Consider the following 19,983-nt stretch of genomic DNA (forward strand, 5'->3'; position numbering starts at 1 on the left):
GTTTTACTTCCTGTAGTTTCGGCTTGTTTGAATGCAAGTGTTTCATCAGGAATCGCTTGCCAGTAGAGACCGTTTTCGTCAGCATTGAAAATGTCACGAGGTGCAAACTCATTCAAGATGGTAGGAAGAACTGAAACAACCAATTTTCAGCACCAAAGTCTCAGCGTCTTGTTTTTTCACCATGTTGTTTCTTGAATTTATGTTGTTCCTCTCCTATCTTTCCAACCATCCAACAGTGGCTTTGAATTCTGTTAGTCCAAGACTTTCAGCTAGCTGATTAGCTTTCTCCATAAGCAGTGACCACTGAGATATATATGTGTGTGTGTGATTTTTAAAATTTATAGACCCCTGATGCAGGCCGATAAGGCCAAAACGCGAGTCGTGTCGGGTCGTCATCATGTTTTAGAAGAATTTTGAATAAACTCCAATTTGAACACGATCTGTGAGAAGTTTCGGTTGCTCTACTCCTTCCACTTAGTGCCTGATAGGAAGCATGCGATTGCGAAGAGTCCTGTCTTGACGCAGTTGTAAATTGGCTCTGGAACATAACCTCATCCTATCATGGCGTTTACGTTGTGGGATAATCAGCTTCCTGAGTCACCAGTCTAACTTATTGTAACTTTCCAGATGCCATGCCTCCTAAAATCGTGTAACTATCTCTTACTTTACATTCCTTCTCTCTGCTTGTAGCTGTTCTTTTTAGTTTTTTCTGCTTGACTCTTTGATTATTTCTCCAGAGATGGGGATTCCTTTTGCTTGTTCGTGGAGCTTGTTTAGCTGTTTTGTTGGAGACCCTCTCAATGTCCAAATCGCTTGTAGCTTGTCATAAGTTTGCTTGGTCATTGATAACCCCCATAGAGTGGACTTCCTGATGCCCACATGTCTGCACTCCTCCACTTGTTCCTGATTTTTTAAAAAATGTGGCGGAGTCGGATCCAAGATGGCGCTGAACTAAGATGCTACCCCAGACGTGCTCTGAGACTTACCCAAACCGGAACCGATGAGGGTGTCCGAATTCTCCCTTTTGTTATGGGGAAGCGGCGGGGAAAAGTGAGGGAGGCTCCTGTACCCCCACCGGTACCCTCCTCTCGAGGCAGACGATGTTGGAAAGCTTCAGAGTTTTGCTGGGTCCCCGGGCGACGACATCTCCTACTATCGGCCTATCTTCCAACTATTCGCCACACAGTGAAGATGGGGCTTCTTTGAGCCCTGACGCCTGTGCGGCACCACCACAACCAGGAAGTTCGCGATCGTTAGTGATTCGCAGGGCCCTTCGCAGGCCCTATGTCCGAAAAGGAGAGGACCCCTGGAGAAAGGAGCCCAGCTGATTGCGGTGTAGGCGAAGGAGTTCTGGTAGGACAGATTGTAAAACTTTTCCCCAGTATGAGAGTGCCTTAAAAACAGATCTCCAACGCCCCATCTCCTGAGTTTAAATATCGGTGTGGTGAAACCAGCCGTAGTAACTATTGAGTCACTATGAGGCATATTTTCAAAGCACTTTGGGAGGCTAAGTTCCATAGGTTTCTATGGAACTTTGGGAGGCTAAGTGCTTTGAAAATGAGCCTCATTGGGACCTAACTTTGCACTCTTCGCTTCAATCAGTTTTGCTAAAAAACGCTGGTGAAATAAAAACATTGTCAGAAGCTCTATTGAGTCAGGAACAAATTAATGCCTGACAGATGTCTGATATAAAATTGCTTGAAGATAAAACTAAAAAACTGGAGAACTTGAATAAAGCCACAATTAAGGACAGCAATTTTATTAAAAAGAAGATGGAATATCTTGAAAAACTAGCAGAGAAGACTGCGGCTTGTCAATTTCCCCAGATCCCCAGTTATTTCTGCTATTGAAATGGTAAAAAAAATATTTGCGGGAAGTTCTAGGGATGCCTGGGGAATCTCTACCACCCATAACAAGGGTAATTTATCTCCAGACTCCAGTACCATCTAAATCTGGAGGTGACCAAGTTGTTGTGGATGGAGGAATGAACCTGACATCTTTTCTTGAATCGTCCTGGAAGTGGTTACACAGAGGACAACAGCACTGGTGACATTTGCTCTTGAGATAGAGAGATGGTGTTAGTTATTTTTTAAGCATTTAGACTCGTTTTTTGGCTCCAAAGTTAGGATTTTTCCGGATCTCGCTAGAGATACTCAATATAGACAAGGCATTTTTAGCACTACGTCAAAGAACTTTAAATCTGGGGGCAACGTTCACCCTCAAATTTCCTTGTATTTGCCATTTTATTTACTTACAGAACAATTACCAGTTTACAGAACCAAAACAACTTGAGGATTTCTTGATAGCTAAAGAGGCTGAGAATGTTAAAGTTTAGGATCCCATATGGGCACTGTATGATAGATTGAGAATGTACCCGGAATATGTAAAAGTCTAAAATTTCTATTTCCTTAATTGTTTAAATTTGTCTTGGATTTAGTTAGTATTCTAATTTTGAGGTCGATGTAAAAGTTATTTCCTTTACTGAGACAGGTAGTCTGTCTCAAGTATAGAATGCTTTGTTTAAAACTTAGTTGTTTCTCTCTATGCTTCTTTGACAAGATGTATAATTGAATTATAAATAAATTTAAAAAAATGTTTATATTTATATATTTTCATGACAATACAAAAGAACTCAATCACATTGTGAATACACAACATTGCAGGTATGAAGATTATTCAGTAATGGTAAAATAGTACATTCTGTCATCAAGTTTTTGCCAGTTCATCCCAAACCCCCCCCCCCCCCCCCCCCCCCCATACATTCTCTGCAGCATTTTACATCCATTCCCTTGAATAACTGTCAACTGTAAATAACTTGCTGAATAAATTGCGGTCAGTCTTGAATCTCCTGCTGCTTGATTCTTCTGCCTTGGTATTTAAGTTAAATTTTTAGAGGTAAACGAGTAATAAAGAATACACAAGTTTTGTAAATTATTATTCTCTGTACATTATTTTGCTACTCTCCCTCCCTCACTATACCACATACACGTATATGATGAAGCTATACAAATGTTACCCACAAACAATGGAGCTTTGATGTAACTGCTGCCAGTGTATTTCAGAAGGCCTGAACTAAGGACCGTCCCTTGTCTGGCACCATTGCTCTACTCTGGTATCCTGTCCTCCTGTCTTCTACAAAACATCAGCTACAAGAGAAAACATTTTTTTGCTCCGTGTCGGGATCTAGAGTATATTTAAAACTCCACTACGGGCTCTGTGGGATAACGACTGAAGGTACGCCCCCCCCCCCCCCCCCAAACCAACATAAAGGACTTCCTCTTTTTAGGAGAACTCTGGGCTTGTTGACTTCAAAAAGCATTAATGTATGGAATTTATTCCGCCAACTCCAATAAGATGGGGGGAGTCTTGGCTTACCCAGACCCCCAAGATTGTCTTTTTCCCAACAATGCTAGCCTTCCTAACGAGCTGTCGCCCTCCTCTCCCCAAAAGCGCAAAAACTCCTGATTGGTCCAATAAGACTCCAGCAATTTTCCTATAAATGTCAGCACTTTTTTCCAAAATCTTTTCACTTCCGGGCACCCCCAAAAAAGCATAAAAAATTCCCCTCCATGGCGTGGCAACGCCCACACATTGGGGAGTCCACCTTCCCTATTTTAAACAACTGTTTCTTGGTCATATAGGCTCGATTCCAGACTCTGAATTGACATTCTCCGAGTTCTGCATTTATTGTGAGACTTGGTATTTTCCTCACCAGTATTTTTTTTTTGTTACATTTGTACCCCGCGCTTTCCCACTCGTGGCAGGCTCAATGCGGCTTTTTTTGAGGTTAAGGCCTACCCCCGAGCCTCCTAAATCCACCACCCATTTCCTCTCCACTTCCCCATACTCTGGACATATCTGCGCGAAGACCTTATGTAACACTGAAACTTTAGCCCCCGTCTTCCCCGGCTTTAGCATAAAATTCTTGTATTTTCCTAATATGCCCTTGTCCTAGAGCGGTCTGGTCCAGAGACATCACATAGTGAATTGTTTGTGTGCAAATATGCGTCCCACAGACTGTTGTTCTTTTCCAAATAGCTGGGTTACTGACTTTACGCCTCCCGCCTGTCCCAGTATATGGGTCAAGAATTTAATATCTTGAGTTTCCAAAGTCCTGGAACACCCCTATTTGTCATGCCCGATTCGAATTCTGCATTCCCTCTAATTGGTAGCATATCTGATACCTCTGCTGATACCTACCAGTGTCCCATACACTCCTTCCACACCACCCACAGCGGGCCTAATAGCACACTTTCTGAGGTTTCTGGGGATGGAGGCTATAGGTGCATGTAACAAATATTGTAAATGCCATGGACTAAAATATTGTTGTTCCAACGATAACAGGGTAAAGTTGGTTGTTTAAAGTAGCCAATCTCCCATATGTCTGAGTAAGCATGCCCTATTGTAATTCCTAATATCTGGGACTTCCAGACCTTCCTCCCTCCAAGACCCCATCAGCTGCAGAAAGGGAACCTTTGCCTTTGTCCCTGCCCAAAAAAACGTATTTAAATGACTGTGTAGGCTGAGAATTCGCAATCTTAAGGGTAACATTTGCATAGCATATAGCCAGAGGGGGAATTCCATAATTTGAATTCGTCCATGGAGGCCCAGTGGCAAATTGTCGGCAACCCCACATGGTGTCTGATGTATGCTGGATCAAGAAGTCCACATTAACATGGTGCAAGTCAGAGGTATGCATAGTAAGCTGTATTCCCAGGTATCTAAAGGAGTGCTTTGCCCACTGGATAGGAAAGATCCCCTGCCACCCCCCGCTCTAACTCCAGGCTGTGATGCCAGTGCACAAGACATTTGAGATTTAATTTAAAGTCCAATAGTCCCATACTCATAGTCTCCAGCAAAAGTTGCCAGTGACTTTTGGGAATCCGTAACATGGACCAACGGGTCGTCTGCAAAGGCTGAGATTTTAAAAATTGAATTACCTATGGGAACCCCTTTAATCTCCGGGTGCCACTTAATATCCTTAACTAGGGCATCTAATGTTAAGATAAAGAGAAGGGGAGATAAAGGGCATCCCTGTCTTGTGCCCCTGTATAATCGAAAGGGTTGTGAGGCAACGCCATTCACTACCATCGTTGCCTGGGGGTTTGTGTTTAGAACTTTCACCGCTTCCGAAAAAAACCCTTGAATTCCATACGAGTCCAAAATTGAGAACAAAAAATCCCGAGACCCCATCGAAGGCCTTCTCTGCATCAAAACTAATGAGCAGAGAAGGCCTCTATTGTTTTGAACCACCTCTAAGGACACCAATATAACTCTCTAATATTTTGAACAGCCGTGCGGCTGCGCACAAATCCAACCTGGGCCACATCAACTAGGTGAAGATAGTATGCGGGCAAGCCAATTTGCCAGTACGTTCGCAAACAGCTTTGCCTCAAAATTTAACAAGCAAGTAGGGCGATATGAAGATGGATCCAATGGATTCTTCCCAGGTTTCAGTAGTACTATCTGGGCCATCTGGAGGGAACTGGGGAGTTGCCCCGTCTCATCACCTCTCCAAACACAAGTTCCAGTGTGGGCCCCACCTCCGTCGTCATAAGCTTGTACAATTCTGCCCGGAATCCGTCAGGACCCGGGGCCTTCCCCAGTTTACATGACTGTAAAGCTACCTGGATCTCCTCCAAAGTTATAGGACTGTTAATCTTCTTCTTTTGAGAAAAGCTAACCTTCGGTACATCTAGATTGTTTAAATACATTGATCCCGGCAATGGCGTGGCCCCTGAGCCTCCATATAACATTTCATAATATTGTCTGTATTGATATCCTCGTCCGATTGAACCAATTGACCAGAATAGTTCTTTCTTGTTGGATTATCTTCTTGGGACCTGATTTGACTCGTACTAAATGGGACAACAGCCTACCACTCTTACTACCATGTAAAAATAATTGGTATTTATAGTAATTGATGGATTTAACTGCTTGCTGATGGAGGAGTTCATTTAGCTCTGCCTGTGTAGTCAATAAAACTTCCTTATGTTGAACACTGTGTGTCTGCCAAATAGCCTTCTGTCCCTGTTTAATAGCTTGTGCTAATCGCAAAATTTGAGTATCTCTCATCTTTCGTTTATGGTTGATATAAGATATAGTCTCCCCCCTTATGACTGTTTTGGCTACTTTCCAATATAAGATTGGTTTGGTCATGTAGTCTTGGTTAAGAGTTTGATATTATTTCCATTTGTTAAATATAAATGAACGATAAGTTTGATCTGTGTACAGTTCTGAAGGAAACCTCCAACTCCCCCCTCCCCCTCTCTGCCCTCCAGTCTGAATCTGGAGCCACACCATTGCATGATCAGACACCCCATATGGGCCTATCTCAGCCTTAGTTATTTTAGTTAACAATGCTGTTGGTTAGCAGATAGTCAATTCTAGACTGTGTGGAGTGTGCCCAGGACAAGTGGGTATAATCCCTCTCTTCTGGGTGCAGGACCCTCCAAACCTCCAAAGTATCCAACACTTCACATAACATAGGTAGCCCAATGGAAGCATCTATACGTGCTGATGGTGGTGGATTAGATCTATCCATCAGCGAATCAAACTCTGTATTGAAGTCCCCCCCCCCCCCCCAATATCAAATTATCTCTCTGTAGCGGTGATAAAAGCCCTATCAAATGCTTGAAAACTCCATGAGCATAGACATTTGGGGCATAAAAATTGCAGAGTAAAAGTTGCTGTCCTACCAAGGTGAGCAGTGCCTACTACATATCGGCCACTCTGGCCCTGTATAACCTTATGTATCTGTATGTCCAAACCCTTTCTAAACAAAATGAGTACCCTGCTTTCATATTCTCAGCTGGGGATTCCACTACTTCCCCTACCTGAAATTTTTTATGTTCTGCTGAGGATAAATGAGTTTCCTGGAGCATCGCTACGTCGGCTCGCTATTTAATGCCTGTAACGTTTTTTTGTCTCTTGGCGAGGTCACCCCTCCCATATTTCAAGATATGACTTTTAAGGAAGTCATCCCACTCAAATTGCATTGTTAAGGACCACCATGTAAAATAGAAGGGAGACTGTCCCAGCTGCCAGCCCCCTTCTGAGATCTTGTTTCCCCTCTCTCCCCGACGCAGAGACTGAAGCCAAATCAATATATTCTAAGAAAATTAGACCATACTAAAAGCAAAAACAAACTAATACTAAAAAAAAAAACCAAACATCCCTGCCCCTCCCCATATTCCCCCAATTGAACTCTTGTTCCCAACTTACAATGGCCTACCCTGGCCCCAGCCCATACCTCCCCTGAGACCACCCTTGCCAGAACTTTAACCAGATACCGCACTATGGAGAAAGCGGGGGTTATCTCAGCTACTGAGTTACCATCGGTATTCTGTAAACCCAAATTTGCAAAGTTGTTCCTCTAAATGCTTATCAAATGAAACTTATCCCCCGTTAAGGGTCTCATGGATTGTCAGCTATCAGTGGTCCAAAGTGTGAGCTTGAAAAGTCTTCACACTTCCAATGATTCCTGCTTGTCTCCATTTGTTGGTCTAGGCCCTCTGTGCTCATTCTACCACAAAGCCGCCATGTTCTTGGATTTTTTACATAATGTCTGCCTCCAAATTATGTTCCAGATCCTTCTCCTAAATTCAACGTGTTCTTGCATAATGCAAAGCCTCCTCAGCGTCAAAAAAAGTGGGGCTTCTCTCCATTTGTAATCTTTAATCGCGCTGGAAACAGTAGTGCGAAAGGCACCCTTTTTTGTGTAACAGGGCACAGACATTTTGAAAAGCCTTATGTTTATTTGCTACTGAAGCTGAGTTATCCTGAAAGCATAGAATTTTGTTATCGTATTGTAGGTCCATCGCTGTTGTAGCATGCAGTATTTCATGTTTATGAGCATAATTCAATAATTTGCAGATCACGCGCGGCCTGGTCTCGGATGGTTTTGTTGGGCCCTCTCCACTCTCAGGGGGGCCGCCTGCTGCGATAACTTTAGAACTTTTGGGAGCCAGTCTTCCAAGAACGGCCTCAGATCTACTTCTCTGATGGACTCAGAGGCCCACAAATCTCAGGTTGTTCCTTCTCGAGCGATTTTCAAGATCTTCGATTTGTCTTCAAGCTTAGCTATCACCGCTCTAAGCTCGTGCTGCCCTGTTTCCTGTTGGTGAAGACTGTCTTCTACTGTAGATAATCGCTGTTGATAAGCTTGTAATTCTGTATGCAGAGTTGCCACACGAGTGCCCACCAGGTCTATTTTGTCTGTCTTTTTTTTTAATTTTTTTTGTCCATAGTCTTCCAGAATAACCCTCAGCTCAGTTGCCACCTCCGCGGCCCACTGTGTTACTTCCTCCCGTCCCTTAGCCCTCACAGGGAGGGGGGAAACACAGGATAAAAAATAATAAGAAGAAAGAACTTAGACTCTGTTAGGCGCAACCAGTAATTACCTTTATTGGTATCTCTCAGAGCGAAATACAAATAGTTTTCTCCCTGGGGCAGGTTGTCAGCAGCGCGCATCCTGAATAATAACTGCTCAGCTAACACTGTCCTGGACATCACATATATATTGTTGCAAATTACATTTCTCATAAATCATGTGATTTCCCCTAAACTGGAATCAGGAAGTAGCCTGTACCATATATGGGTATATCAGTCTCCTGATGTTATGTGCACATGCATACTTAGTGGCCATTGGCTAATTACTTATCTGTATAGCATGCTGAACCAGAATAATACCTTTGTGTCCTCTCTCTGTCTATCTCCCCAAATGAAACATTCTGGACATGTTAGGCTCATTACTTTAAAACTAAATCTTTCTCAATCAAAAAAGCTGTTTGCCTTTAATTGTCAACGGTTGGTATTCTAGTAGCTAAGGAAACTTAAATCGATTAGCATCCAATTCTATTAAACTGATGTGACTTAAATTGGTAAAGTGAATACTCATTCAATGGGAACTATTTTCAGCTACTATGGCTTTTTGAAAGTGGCTTCACTCTACACCATATGCAAAGCAAAGATTTGGTTATCACATGGCACCACTGCTTGGATAAGGGTAAAATCAGTGTGATTAGTCAAGCTGTGCTGTCCAACATGTTTGTGTAACATTAGAATTCCTGCATATTTGGGCTGCTCCTGGATAGGTTTATAGACAGACTGAGCAGCTCTGAACTTGGGATTTGCCCACATGTATGCCTGACTGTCATGCTGTTGATGGAAAACATGTTTTAATTATAACTGGTGTTTTCATCAACACAATCCCTTCCACCTCCTGAGAATTGCACTACCCTTTAACTGAAGGATGACTGTGCAGGTTCAAAAGTTTTTATATTTACATTCTGAGATCTGGGTATGAGTCCTGCATTGTCTGACATCACCCACTTGTGTGCCTGATCAATCCTGCTGTCTGTGGGGAAAACTTCATAGGTGATAATGTAGATAAGGTTTTGTCTGAATATTTGTGCTTATAGTCTAGCTGGAAACCTACTTGGTTTACTTTTTACTGTACACGTTTCTATTTGTTCTTTGAAAGGCCACAGATACAAAGGATAGAGAATCTTCCTATTCCACGATAAATGGATGGAGAAACAATTTTATACAGGAAACCTATCTAAGTAAGTCTGCTTTTATGTGGCAAGCTATCTGTCCCCGCTGGTGTTGCTGAGAGTTAAGTTAGTACTTGTAATTGTGAAAAGCATGGTTTATAAGTATGATCAGGGGTGAGTGCATGGAGGTGTACTGCTCTGTGGGGGGGGAGGGGTGTGAGAACGGGTGAATCTGGGGGTGTGGTACTGAGGTGTGAGTGGGGTCTGCTATTCTGGAGTGTGTGAAAACATGAGTGGGGTGTTTTGCTTAGTGCTGCGTGTGAGTGGTGGTGTGAGAATGGCTGGCTGAGTGTGGCTGGGGTATTTTGCTGAGGGTCCTTAAATCAGAAAATGTGGAGATTGGATCCCTACCTAGCACTAACTTTTTTTTTTTTTTTTTTTCCGATCAATTTGTTTGTTGATTTTCTTGATCAGTTTCTTTCACTCTAGCCAGTGTCTGCTGTTTGGCTTTTGCCGTTTTCCTATCAAAAACACACAGCCTTCTTTTCAAGGGCATATTGAAATTAGTATCCCGCCCTTTTTGAGGAGCGTTCTTCTGGCGGGGTAGTGAATTCATGCACAGACACACTTCCCAGCCTGACCCCAATACTTTCTCTCTACCCTATTTCCAGCAGTCTCGGAACACCCCCCCCCCCACCCCCCGCCTTGTACTGAAATTGTTATGGATGAGAGTATTAGATAATGAGAGGACAACTACACAGCTGCTGTCCGTGTTTGTCCCCACCAGTCTCTGAGCCCTCACCCTGTCCGAAGCAGTTTGTCACTTAGCAACAGCAAGAAAGCAGTTTGTCACTTAGCAACAATCTGCTTGGAGGAAAGGAAGTTGAGCAGTGGCGTTCCTCGGGGGTCAGTTCTGGGGCCAATTCTGTTTAATATACTTGTGAGAGATATTGCTGAAGGGTTGGAAATTACTACAACTACTACAAATCATTTCTATACCGCTACCAGTCGTACTCAGCGCTTCACAATTGAACATGAAGAAAAGACCGTCCCTGCTCAAAAGAGCTGGAAATTGCCTTTTTGCAGATGACACGAAGATAGCCAATAGAGTGGATACCCTGGAGGGAGTAGAAACAGTGAGAAGGGATCTCCAAGCATTAGAAGAATGGTCAAGGGCATTTAATACCAAGAAGTGATTCACTTGGGGTGCAGAAACCCAAAAGAGATACCGAATAGGAGGAGAGAGACCTTGGGGTGATGGTTTCAGAGGATCTGAAGGTGATAAAAGCAATGTGATAAGGTGGTAGCCATGGCCAGAAGGATGCTAGGCTGCATAGAGAGGGGTATAATCAGCAGGAGGTGTTGATACCCTTCTACAAGTCGTTGGTGAGGCCCCATTTGGAGTATTGTGTTCAGGTTTAAGGCCGTATCTTGCTAAAGTTGTAAAAAGACTGGAAGCGTTGCAAAGAAAAGTTACAAAAATGGTATGGGATTTGCATTGCAAACCGTACGAGAAAGATTTGCTGACCTGAGCATGTATACCTTGGAGGAAAGGAGAAACGGGGGACATGATAGACGTTCAAATGTTGGTTGCAAGTGGGGGCAGACTCAGGAGTAATGTCGGGACATATTTTTTCATGGAGAGGGTGATGGATACATGGAATGGCCTTCTGCAGGAGGTGGTGGAGATGAAAACAGTAATGGAATTCAAACATGCATGGGATAAACACAAAGGAATCCCGTTTAGAGGAAAGGATCCACAGAGTCTTAGCGGAGATTGGGTGGCAACACCAGTAATTGGGGAAGCAAAAGCAGTGCTGGGCAGACTTCTACAGTCTGTGCTCTGATCGTGACTGAATAGATATGAATGGGCTGGAGTGTAAATTTTAAGATGCTTCAACGTTAACTTCAGAAATTTTAGTAGAAGAATAGTGCTGGGCAACACCAGTAATTAGGAAGTAAAATCAGTGCTGGGCAAACTTCTACAGTCTGTGCCCTGAAAATGGCAAGGACAAATCAAACGGGTATACATATAAAGTATTTCATACCATGTATCATGAGTTTCTTGTTGGGCAGATTGAATGGACTGTACAGGTCTTTATCTGTCATTTGCTATATTACTATGTTTTACAAAGCAGCATTACCAGTCAGCGTACACTGAATGTGAAGAAGCCCATGGAAATTCAATGGTCTCAGCATTCAGCACGCTGCAAATCAGCCTTTGGCATTCTCCAAGTACATACAGGCTGTTGTAATCTCACAGATGGATGATGTCATTTGATGCAGCCTGCTGACTTGCGATTTTTAACTTTGGAATTTTCTAGTAGTGTCCCATTGTACATGTGCTGGAGCCTTTCTGCCTGATGCGGGTCTCTGTGTTTGTTTTTCTGTGGAGCATGGAGGATGCTTATTTGTGTTCTTTTCTCAATGTGTACTTGGCTTTTTGCCAGTGCCTTTTTATGTGGGTATTTTTCTTTTGTCATTTTAATTTTTCTTTAATTTTCTTTTCTTTTCTTGTCTTGTTTACTTCTCTTGTCTCTTTACTTTTTTTTTTCTTTATTTTCTCATTAGTTTTCCAGTGTTTCAGTGCTTAGATTTCATATTTTTGTTTTGTTGAGGCTAGTCCCATTTAGGCCAGAGCTCCGACCTCAATTTGAACGTTGCTTCCTTTTTCTTGGTTCAAAATTGAAGCGTTTATTTGTCTGCAATTCTTTTTGATGTTCAGAAGACCCCCCCCCCCCCCCCCCCCCCCCCCCGTGGCTTTAAGAGGTGCACCCAATGCATCAGGTGATCACTGTCAGACCCACACACTCTTGGTGTATCAGGTGCTTTGGACCTGACCATCAGCCTAATTCTTGTTGTCTCTTTAAAAATGCAGTTGAGGACATAGCGGGTTCAACAGGAGAAACTTTTTGGCTCCTTGAAGGCTGTTACATTGACATTGGTACTGGAAGCATCAACCTTGATGGCTGCCAAGAGTTCAACATCCACTGGGAGTGCGCTGGCATTGAGAGGGTCTGCACCTTGACATCAGGCACTGAGAGCAGGCCCCGGGACCAGTCTGCATCTGATCCAACACCGAGGATACGTATGGGTCCAACGTAGACATTGTTGGCACCGGAGGACCACAATGCTGTACATCGGGGGGAACCCAAGAAGCAATGAGCATAGATTCTCATCATCGCATGGTGCCAGGAGCACCAGGACATCAGCATTACTGGTACCAGAGAAGCTCCAGCACTGGTAGGAGTGCGCCCCTTCTTTGGAAGAGGTACTGGTACGCAAGTCTTCATGCAGCCAGGTTTCTGCTACTGGTTTGGCACAGATGCCTTCTCAAACTGCTGCTCTCCCACCTTTGCAGATGCCCACCTTGAATGAGCGATTCTGGGTCATGATCGGGGAGGAGCTGGCACTGGTGCTATCTGCTTAGGCATTGAGGGTGCTTGTGCTGCTGGCAGTTCAGCTCTGGTCTCTGCCGGAGGCTACATCTATGCTGGCGCAGAGATTGTAGATGCAGGCACCTTTACAAAGGATGTCCACATCGATGCATACAGTACAGTACTGCTCTTGATGTCGAGGGAGAAAGCTTCCCCAGAATCTGAGGGTAGGGCTGTATCTCTGTGCTCTTTGAGGGTGTGGATATGGTTCCATTGAGAAGAGGAAGGCACAGACTCATTTACTCCAATGTGAGTACACTGAAGAGTCTGACAGACTGCTCATGCGATTCAGTGGAGGATCCACACTAGTTCTTGGAGGTGTCATATGGATAACTTCTGATCCTTCCCACCTCAAGGCGTAGATCTCAATCTGAAGGACTCTTCGCTGGTTTTGTTAAGGAAATGGCTTCTGCCATCCTATTTAAGTTGGAGACCGAGGAGGAGCCAAGGGCAGAAATGGCTCACACTCCTGGCCTTCGAGTCGCCTCCCAAGGAAGGGATCACAGTACCGATGCAGTGATAAACTGGGAATCTCCCCTCTCAATGCAGGTCACACCTAACAAGGTGAATACGCAGTATCATATTCAAGAGGTCTCAATTGCAGCAGCACTCTGGTGGTCGAATCCACCCTCAGTCAAGCTGGGAGATCAAGACTTGTGCCTTGGCACTCCCATGTAGATGTTCAGACACTACATTTTGTTTGGGAGGAAAAGCTTTCCAGGCCTTGATGCTCACTACCCATATCCAGTCCTACCAACTCTACATAAGCCTTTACCTGCAGTCTTTGGTCCACAGTACGTTAACGGTAAATCTTGCGGATTCTCTACCTCAGGAGCAGGCCACAGAGCTTTGCCAGTTGGCTAGTAAGCAGCTAGAATGTAGGAAGTATCTGGCCAGGGGTGCTTAATGATTCTTTTGATGTTGAATCCAGACTCTCCCCCATAAGTGTGGGGATGTGCAGACTCTCATGACCTAGAACCAGCAGTTCAGGAGAAGTTAGTGGACGTACCTTGTCGAGGAAACAACTTATGGAGATAAGATAGAGGTCACTGACCTCATCAAACATACTGATACCATCCAATCCGTGTCTCGATACCTTCCAGCTGGATTTTCTTTCACACAAAGATTTTCGAGCAGGCTTGGGCAATGACCCTACCAAGGCTTAGGTTCCTACCACCTTTTTACTCTGTCCAGACTCGCTAGTCCTGCCCTCAGAAATCCCAGCTGGATACCCAGTTAAAGCAAGGTTCCAGGAAAGCATAACCACACTCAAAGTAACTGTCCTGGACAGCTTAATGGTTGTTGGTGGTGGGAGCTCTGAATTTTTTTACCATCTCGGGTGGCCCCTTGTAACCTCCAAATGGTGGGTTCTGCAAATAGTCCATCTTGGTTACGCCTTACATGGCCTCAGAAACCACCAAATTGTCCACAAACAAGAGCATTATTTTATCAGCTCTCAACACAAGCAGGTACTTGTACAGGAAATCTCTGCCCTTTTACAGACCAATGTGATCAAACCTAAGAACATATAGCCATACTAGGTCAGACCAATGATCTATCTAGCCCAGTAACCTGTTTTCAACAGTGGCCAAGCCAGGTCACAAGTACCTGGCAGAAACCCAAATAGTGACAGCATTGCATGCTACCAATCCCAGGGCAAGCAGTAGCTTCCCCATGTCTGTCTCAGAATATGGACTTTTCCTCCAGGAACTTGTCCAAACCCAGGTGCGCTAACTGCTGTTACTACATCCTGCGGCAAAAAGTTCCAGAGCTTAATTATTCATTGAGTGAAAAAATATTTCCTCCTATTTGTTTTAAAAGTATTCCATGTAATTTCTTTGTGTCCCCTAGTCTTTGTACTTTTGGAATAAGTAAAAATTTGATTCACTTCTACTCATTCTACACCACTTAGGATTTTGTAGATCTATATCATCTCCCCTCATCAATCTCTTTTCCAAGCTGAAGAGTCCTAATCTCTTATCCTTTCCTCATACGAGAGGAGTTCCAATTCCTTTATCATTTTGGTCGCTCTTCTTTGAACCTTTTCTAATTCTGCTATATCTTATTTGAGATATGGCGATCAGAATTGAATGCAATACTCAAGGTGCGGTTGCACCATGGAGCGATAGATGCATTATAGTATTTTCAGTGTATTTATCATCCCTTTCCTTAGTCGTTGTATCCTGTTGCTTTTTTTGGCAGCCACTGCACACTGAGCAGAAGATTATGGTGTATTATCTCCAACACCTAGATCTTTTTCTTGAGTGCTAGCCCCCCCTCCCCTTCCCAAGCATCAGGAACTGATTCGGATTATTCTTTCCAATGTGCATCACTTTGCATTTGTTCACATTACATTTCCTCTGCCATTTGAATGCCCAGTTTTCCAATTTTCCTAAGGTCTTCTTGCAACTTTTCAGTCTGAATGTGTTTGTGTTTTAACAACCTTGAATAGTTGTCATCTGCAAATGTTATCACCTCATTCATCGTTTCGAATTCCATATTACTTATAAATGTTAATAGCATCGGTCCCAGTAGTGATCTCTGTGGCACTCCACTATTCGCCCTCCATTGAGAGAAATGACCATTTAACCCTACTTCTATTTTCTGTCCAATAACCAATTCCTAATCCACAACAGAACTTTGCCTCCTATCCCATGACTTTTTAATTTTCTCAGGAGCCTCTCATGAGGAACTTTGTCAAAAGCTTTCTGAAAATCCAGATACACTACATCAACTGGCTCACCTTTATCCACATATTTATTCATGTCTTCAAAGAAATGAAACAAATTGGTGAGGCAAGACTTCCCTTAGCGGAAACCATGTTGATTTTGTACCATTAAACCATGTTTGTGTTCCATAATTTAATTCTTTATAATAGTTTCCCACTATTTTACCTGCACCGATGTCAGGCTTACTGGTCTGTAATTTCCTGGATCACCCCTGGAGCCCTCGTAAAAATCGGCATTACATTGGCTACCCTCCAGTCTTCGGGTACTACGGGCGATTTTAACAGGTTACATATTACTAACAGATCAGCAGTTTAATGCTTGAGTTCTTTGAGTACTCTTGGATGTATGCGATCTGGTCCAGGTAATTTACTACTCTTTAGTTTGTCAATTTGGCTCAGTACATCTTCCAGGTTCACAGAGATTTCTTTCAGTACCTCCGTATCACCCTTGAAAACCATTTCTGGTATGGGAAGCTCTTACTACTTCCGTAAAGACCCGAAGCAAAGAATTAATTCAGTTTCTGTGCTATGGCCCTGTCCTCCCTGAGCGCACCTTTTGCTCCTTCGTGATCTAACGGTCACACAGATTCCCTCGCAGGCTTTCTGCTTCTGATGTACCTGAAGATGTTACTGCGAGTTTGTCTTTGCAGCAAGTTTCTTTTCATATTCTCTTTTAAGCCTTCTTTATCACTCTTTGCATCTGACTTGCCAGTGCTTATGTTGCTTCTTATTTTCTTCATTTGGGTCCTTTCTTCGTTCTTCGAAGGACATTCTTTTGGCTTTAATAGCCTCTGTCACGTCACCTTTTAACCATATGCTGGCTGTTGTTTTCTCTTTCCACCTTTGTAAATATGTGGAATGCATTTGGTCTGGTTTTCCAAGATGGTGTTTTTGAACAACGTCCATGCCTGATTTAACGTCCTAACTTTTGCAGCCAATCCCTTATAGCTTCTTTTTACCATTTTTCCTCAATTGCCCTTTTGAAAATTAAATACAGCTACAGTTGATTTCCTTTGTGGCTTAATTTCAGATAGTAGGTCATTTTATGATCACTGTTTTCCAGGGGTCCCAACACCGTTACTACTTTTACTATGCCCTGCATGCCACCAAGGACTAGATCTAAAATGGCTCCTCCTCTTGTCTGTTTCTAGACCAGTTGCTTCAAGAAGCAGTTTGTTACATTTAGAAATGTTATCTCCCTGGTGCTCCCTGATGTAACATTTATCCAGTCAGTATTGGGGTAATTGAAATCGTCCATTATATTGTCTAATTTGCCAGCTTTCCTAATTTCTGTAAATATTTCATCCATTTTTTCCCCAGCGGACAGTAGTACAGCCCTACAAAAATACTCCTTCCCTTCGCACATGGAATTCTATCCATAATGATTCCACGCTGCTATATGTTTAATGTGGAATGTTTATTTTGTTTGACTCAATTCCGTTAACATATAGCTCAAACCCCCCCCCCCCCCCCCCCCCCCACCAATTCTTGGTCAAAAATGTTCAGGATGACTTCCCTGGGCACCCTTCTCATGATTCAGGAAAACAATTGGCTATGCTCTCTGGACTGATGCCTATACCCACACTTTGAGACTTCCCAATCACAGGAAGTATCTCAGATTTTGAATAGGGAAACACTTTTATTTGAGGACAAGCAGGCTTACCTGTTCTCACAAGTGGGGTGATGTTGACCCGCGTCACCTGGTTCCAGGACTTAAAAAAAAAATGTATAAGTGGAGCGCGAGAGACGTTTCACCATGCATGCTCGAATGCCTTTCTGCCCACCACAAGAATTAATTTAACCAAGGAAGCTTTTCCTTCGATGTCTACGAAGGTTCCCAGTGTCTTTTAAACGCTGTACCTAGTGTAATACTACTACTTAACATTTCTAGAGCGCTACTAGGGTTACGCAGCGCTGTACAAATTAACAAATAAGGACGGTCCCTGCTCAGAAGAGCTTACAATCTAAAAGGACGAAATGTCAAGTTGGGGTAGTTGAGATTTCCTGAGAAGAGGTGTAGTGATTAGGTGCAGAAGGCGACATTGAAGAGATGGGCTTTGAGCAATGATTTGAAGATAGGTAGGGAGGGGCCCCGGCGTATGGGCTCAGGGAGTTGTTCCAAGCATGGGGTGAGGCGAGGCAGAAAGGGCGAAGCCTAGAGTTGGCGGTGGTGGAGAAGGGTACTGAAAGGAGGGATTGTCTTGAGAGCGAGGGTTACGGGTAGGGGACGTAAGGGGAGATGAGGGTAGAGAGGTAAGGAGGGGCTGCAGATCGAGTGCATTTGTAGGTGAGTAGGAGAAGCTTGAACTGTATGCGGTATCTGATCGGAAGCCAGTGAAGTGACTTGAGGAGAGGGGTGATACAAGTATATCGGTTAAGGCGGAAGATAAGACGTGCGGCAGAGTTCTGGATAGACTGAAGGGGGGATAGATGGCTAAGTGGGAGGCCGGTGAGGAGTAGGTTGCAGTAGTCAAGGCGAGAGTTAATGAGAGAGTGGATGAGAGTTCGGTGGTGTGCTTGGAGAGGAAGGGGCGAATTTTGCTAATGTTATAGAGGAAGAAGCGACAGGTCTTGGCTATCTGCTGGATATGCGCAGAGAAGGAGAGGGAGGAGTCGAAGATGACACCGAGGTTGCGGGCAGATGAGACGGGGACGAGGTGTTATCAACTGAGATAGAGAGTGAAGGGAGAGGAGAAGTGGGTTTGGGTGGGAAAAACAATAAGTTTCAGTCTTGGCCATGTTCAGTTTCAGGGTGCGGTTGGACATCCAGGCAGCAATGTCGGATAAGCAGGCCGATACTTGGCCTGGGTTCAGCAGTGATTTCTGGTGTGGAGAGATAAAGCTGGGTGTCGTCAGCATAAAGATGATAGTGGAAAACCATGAGAAGAGATCAGGGAGCCTAAGGAGAGGTGTAGATTGAAAAAAAGAAGGGGCCCAAGGACAGATCCCTGAGAACTCCAACAGAGAGCGGGATAGGGGAGGAGGACGAACCATGAGAGTGTACTCTGAAGGTATGATGGGAGAGAGAAGAGGAGAACCAGGAGAGGACAGAGCCCTGGAACCCAAAGGAGGACAGTGTGTCAAGAAGTAGGTTGTGATTGACAGTGTCAAATGCGGCGGATAGGTCGAGGAGGAGAGGATGGAGTAGTGGACCTTTGGATTTGGCGAGGAACAGGTCCTTGTAGACTTTAGATAGTGCCGTTTCTCTGTCGAGTGTAGGGGGCGAAAGCCGGATGAAAGCGGATCGAGGATGGCATGAGAGGAGAGAAAATCAATGTAGCGGCTGTGAATGGCGCATTCAAGTATCTTGGAGAGGAAGGGGTAGGAGGGAAATGGGGCGGTAGTTGGAGGGGACAGGTAGGGTCAAGTGATGGTTTTTTGAGAGTGGTGTGACCACAGCATGCTTGAAGGTGTCCGGGACAGTTGCAGTGGAGAGAGAGAGGTTGAGGATATACAGATGGTGGGGTGATAGTAGGAGTGATGGTGTTAGTAAGTTGGTGGGGATGGGGTCTGAGGAACAGGTGGTGGATTTTGAGGAGGAGAGGAGATGGGGCGTTTCCTCTTCGTTGATAGCAGGAAAAGAGGAGAAGGAGGCCTGGTAGGGTGGTTGAGAGAGTTGGTTATAGGATGAAGAGGGAGGAAAAGGTTTGGTGGTGAATTCGGGTTGATCTTCTGGACCTTGTCACGGAAGTAGTCGGCCAGAGATTGAGGAGAGAGTGAGGGGGGTTGGGAGCGCAGGGCACTTTGAGGAGGGAGTTGAGGGTGGCGAAGAGACGACGTGGGTTAGAGCTGAGGGAATTAGTCAGTTGGGTGTAATAGTCCTGTTTAGCGAGGAATAGGGAGGATTGGAAGGAGGATAGCATGAATTTGAAGTGAATGAAGTCAGTATGGGCGCGAGATTTCCTCCAGAGGCGTTCAGCCGAACGGGCGCAGGAGCGAAGGTATCGGGTGCAAGGGGTCAGCCAGGGCTGGGGATTGGTACGCCTTGTGGGACGGGAGATGGACGGTGCAAGGGTGTCTAAAGCAGAGGAGAGAGTGGCATTGTAAGTGGAGACAGCTTTGTCAACAGATTTGGAGGACATGATGGAAGGGAGGAGATCAGAGGTACTAGAGGATAAGGTGGGGGGGTCAACAGCTAGGAGATTTCTGGATGTAGTAGTTAGTGTTGGGCGAGATTGAGGGGGAGGGTGCTGAAGTGTGAATGTGATTAGGTGATGGTCAGAGAGAGGAAGAGCTGAAACGCAGAAATTGGAGGGTGAGCAAGTAGAAGAGAGGACGAGATCAAGACAGTGGCCAGATTTGTGAGTATGGGTGGTGGGGC

General features: G+C 44.3%; 1 protein-coding gene across 1 annotated transcript in view; it reads left to right on the top strand.

Annotated features, from left to right (window-relative positions):
* The window catches only part of RNF17 (ring finger protein 17), a 785,154-nt gene that overhangs the window by 35,891 nt on the left and 729,280 nt on the right, over nucleotides 1–19,983 (top strand). Inside the window, 1 exon segment of the mRNA XM_030200280.1 lies at nucleotides 9,485–9,566. Within this exon segment, the coding sequence (XP_030056140.1) occupies nucleotides 9,532–9,566 (35 nt within the window). The 5' untranslated portion in view covers nucleotides 9,485–9,531.

This window comes from Microcaecilia unicolor, chromosome 4 (assembly GCF_901765095.1).
Source record: "Microcaecilia unicolor chromosome 4, aMicUni1.1, whole genome shotgun sequence".
NCBI lineage: Eukaryota > Metazoa > Chordata > Amphibia > Gymnophiona > Siphonopidae > Microcaecilia > Microcaecilia unicolor.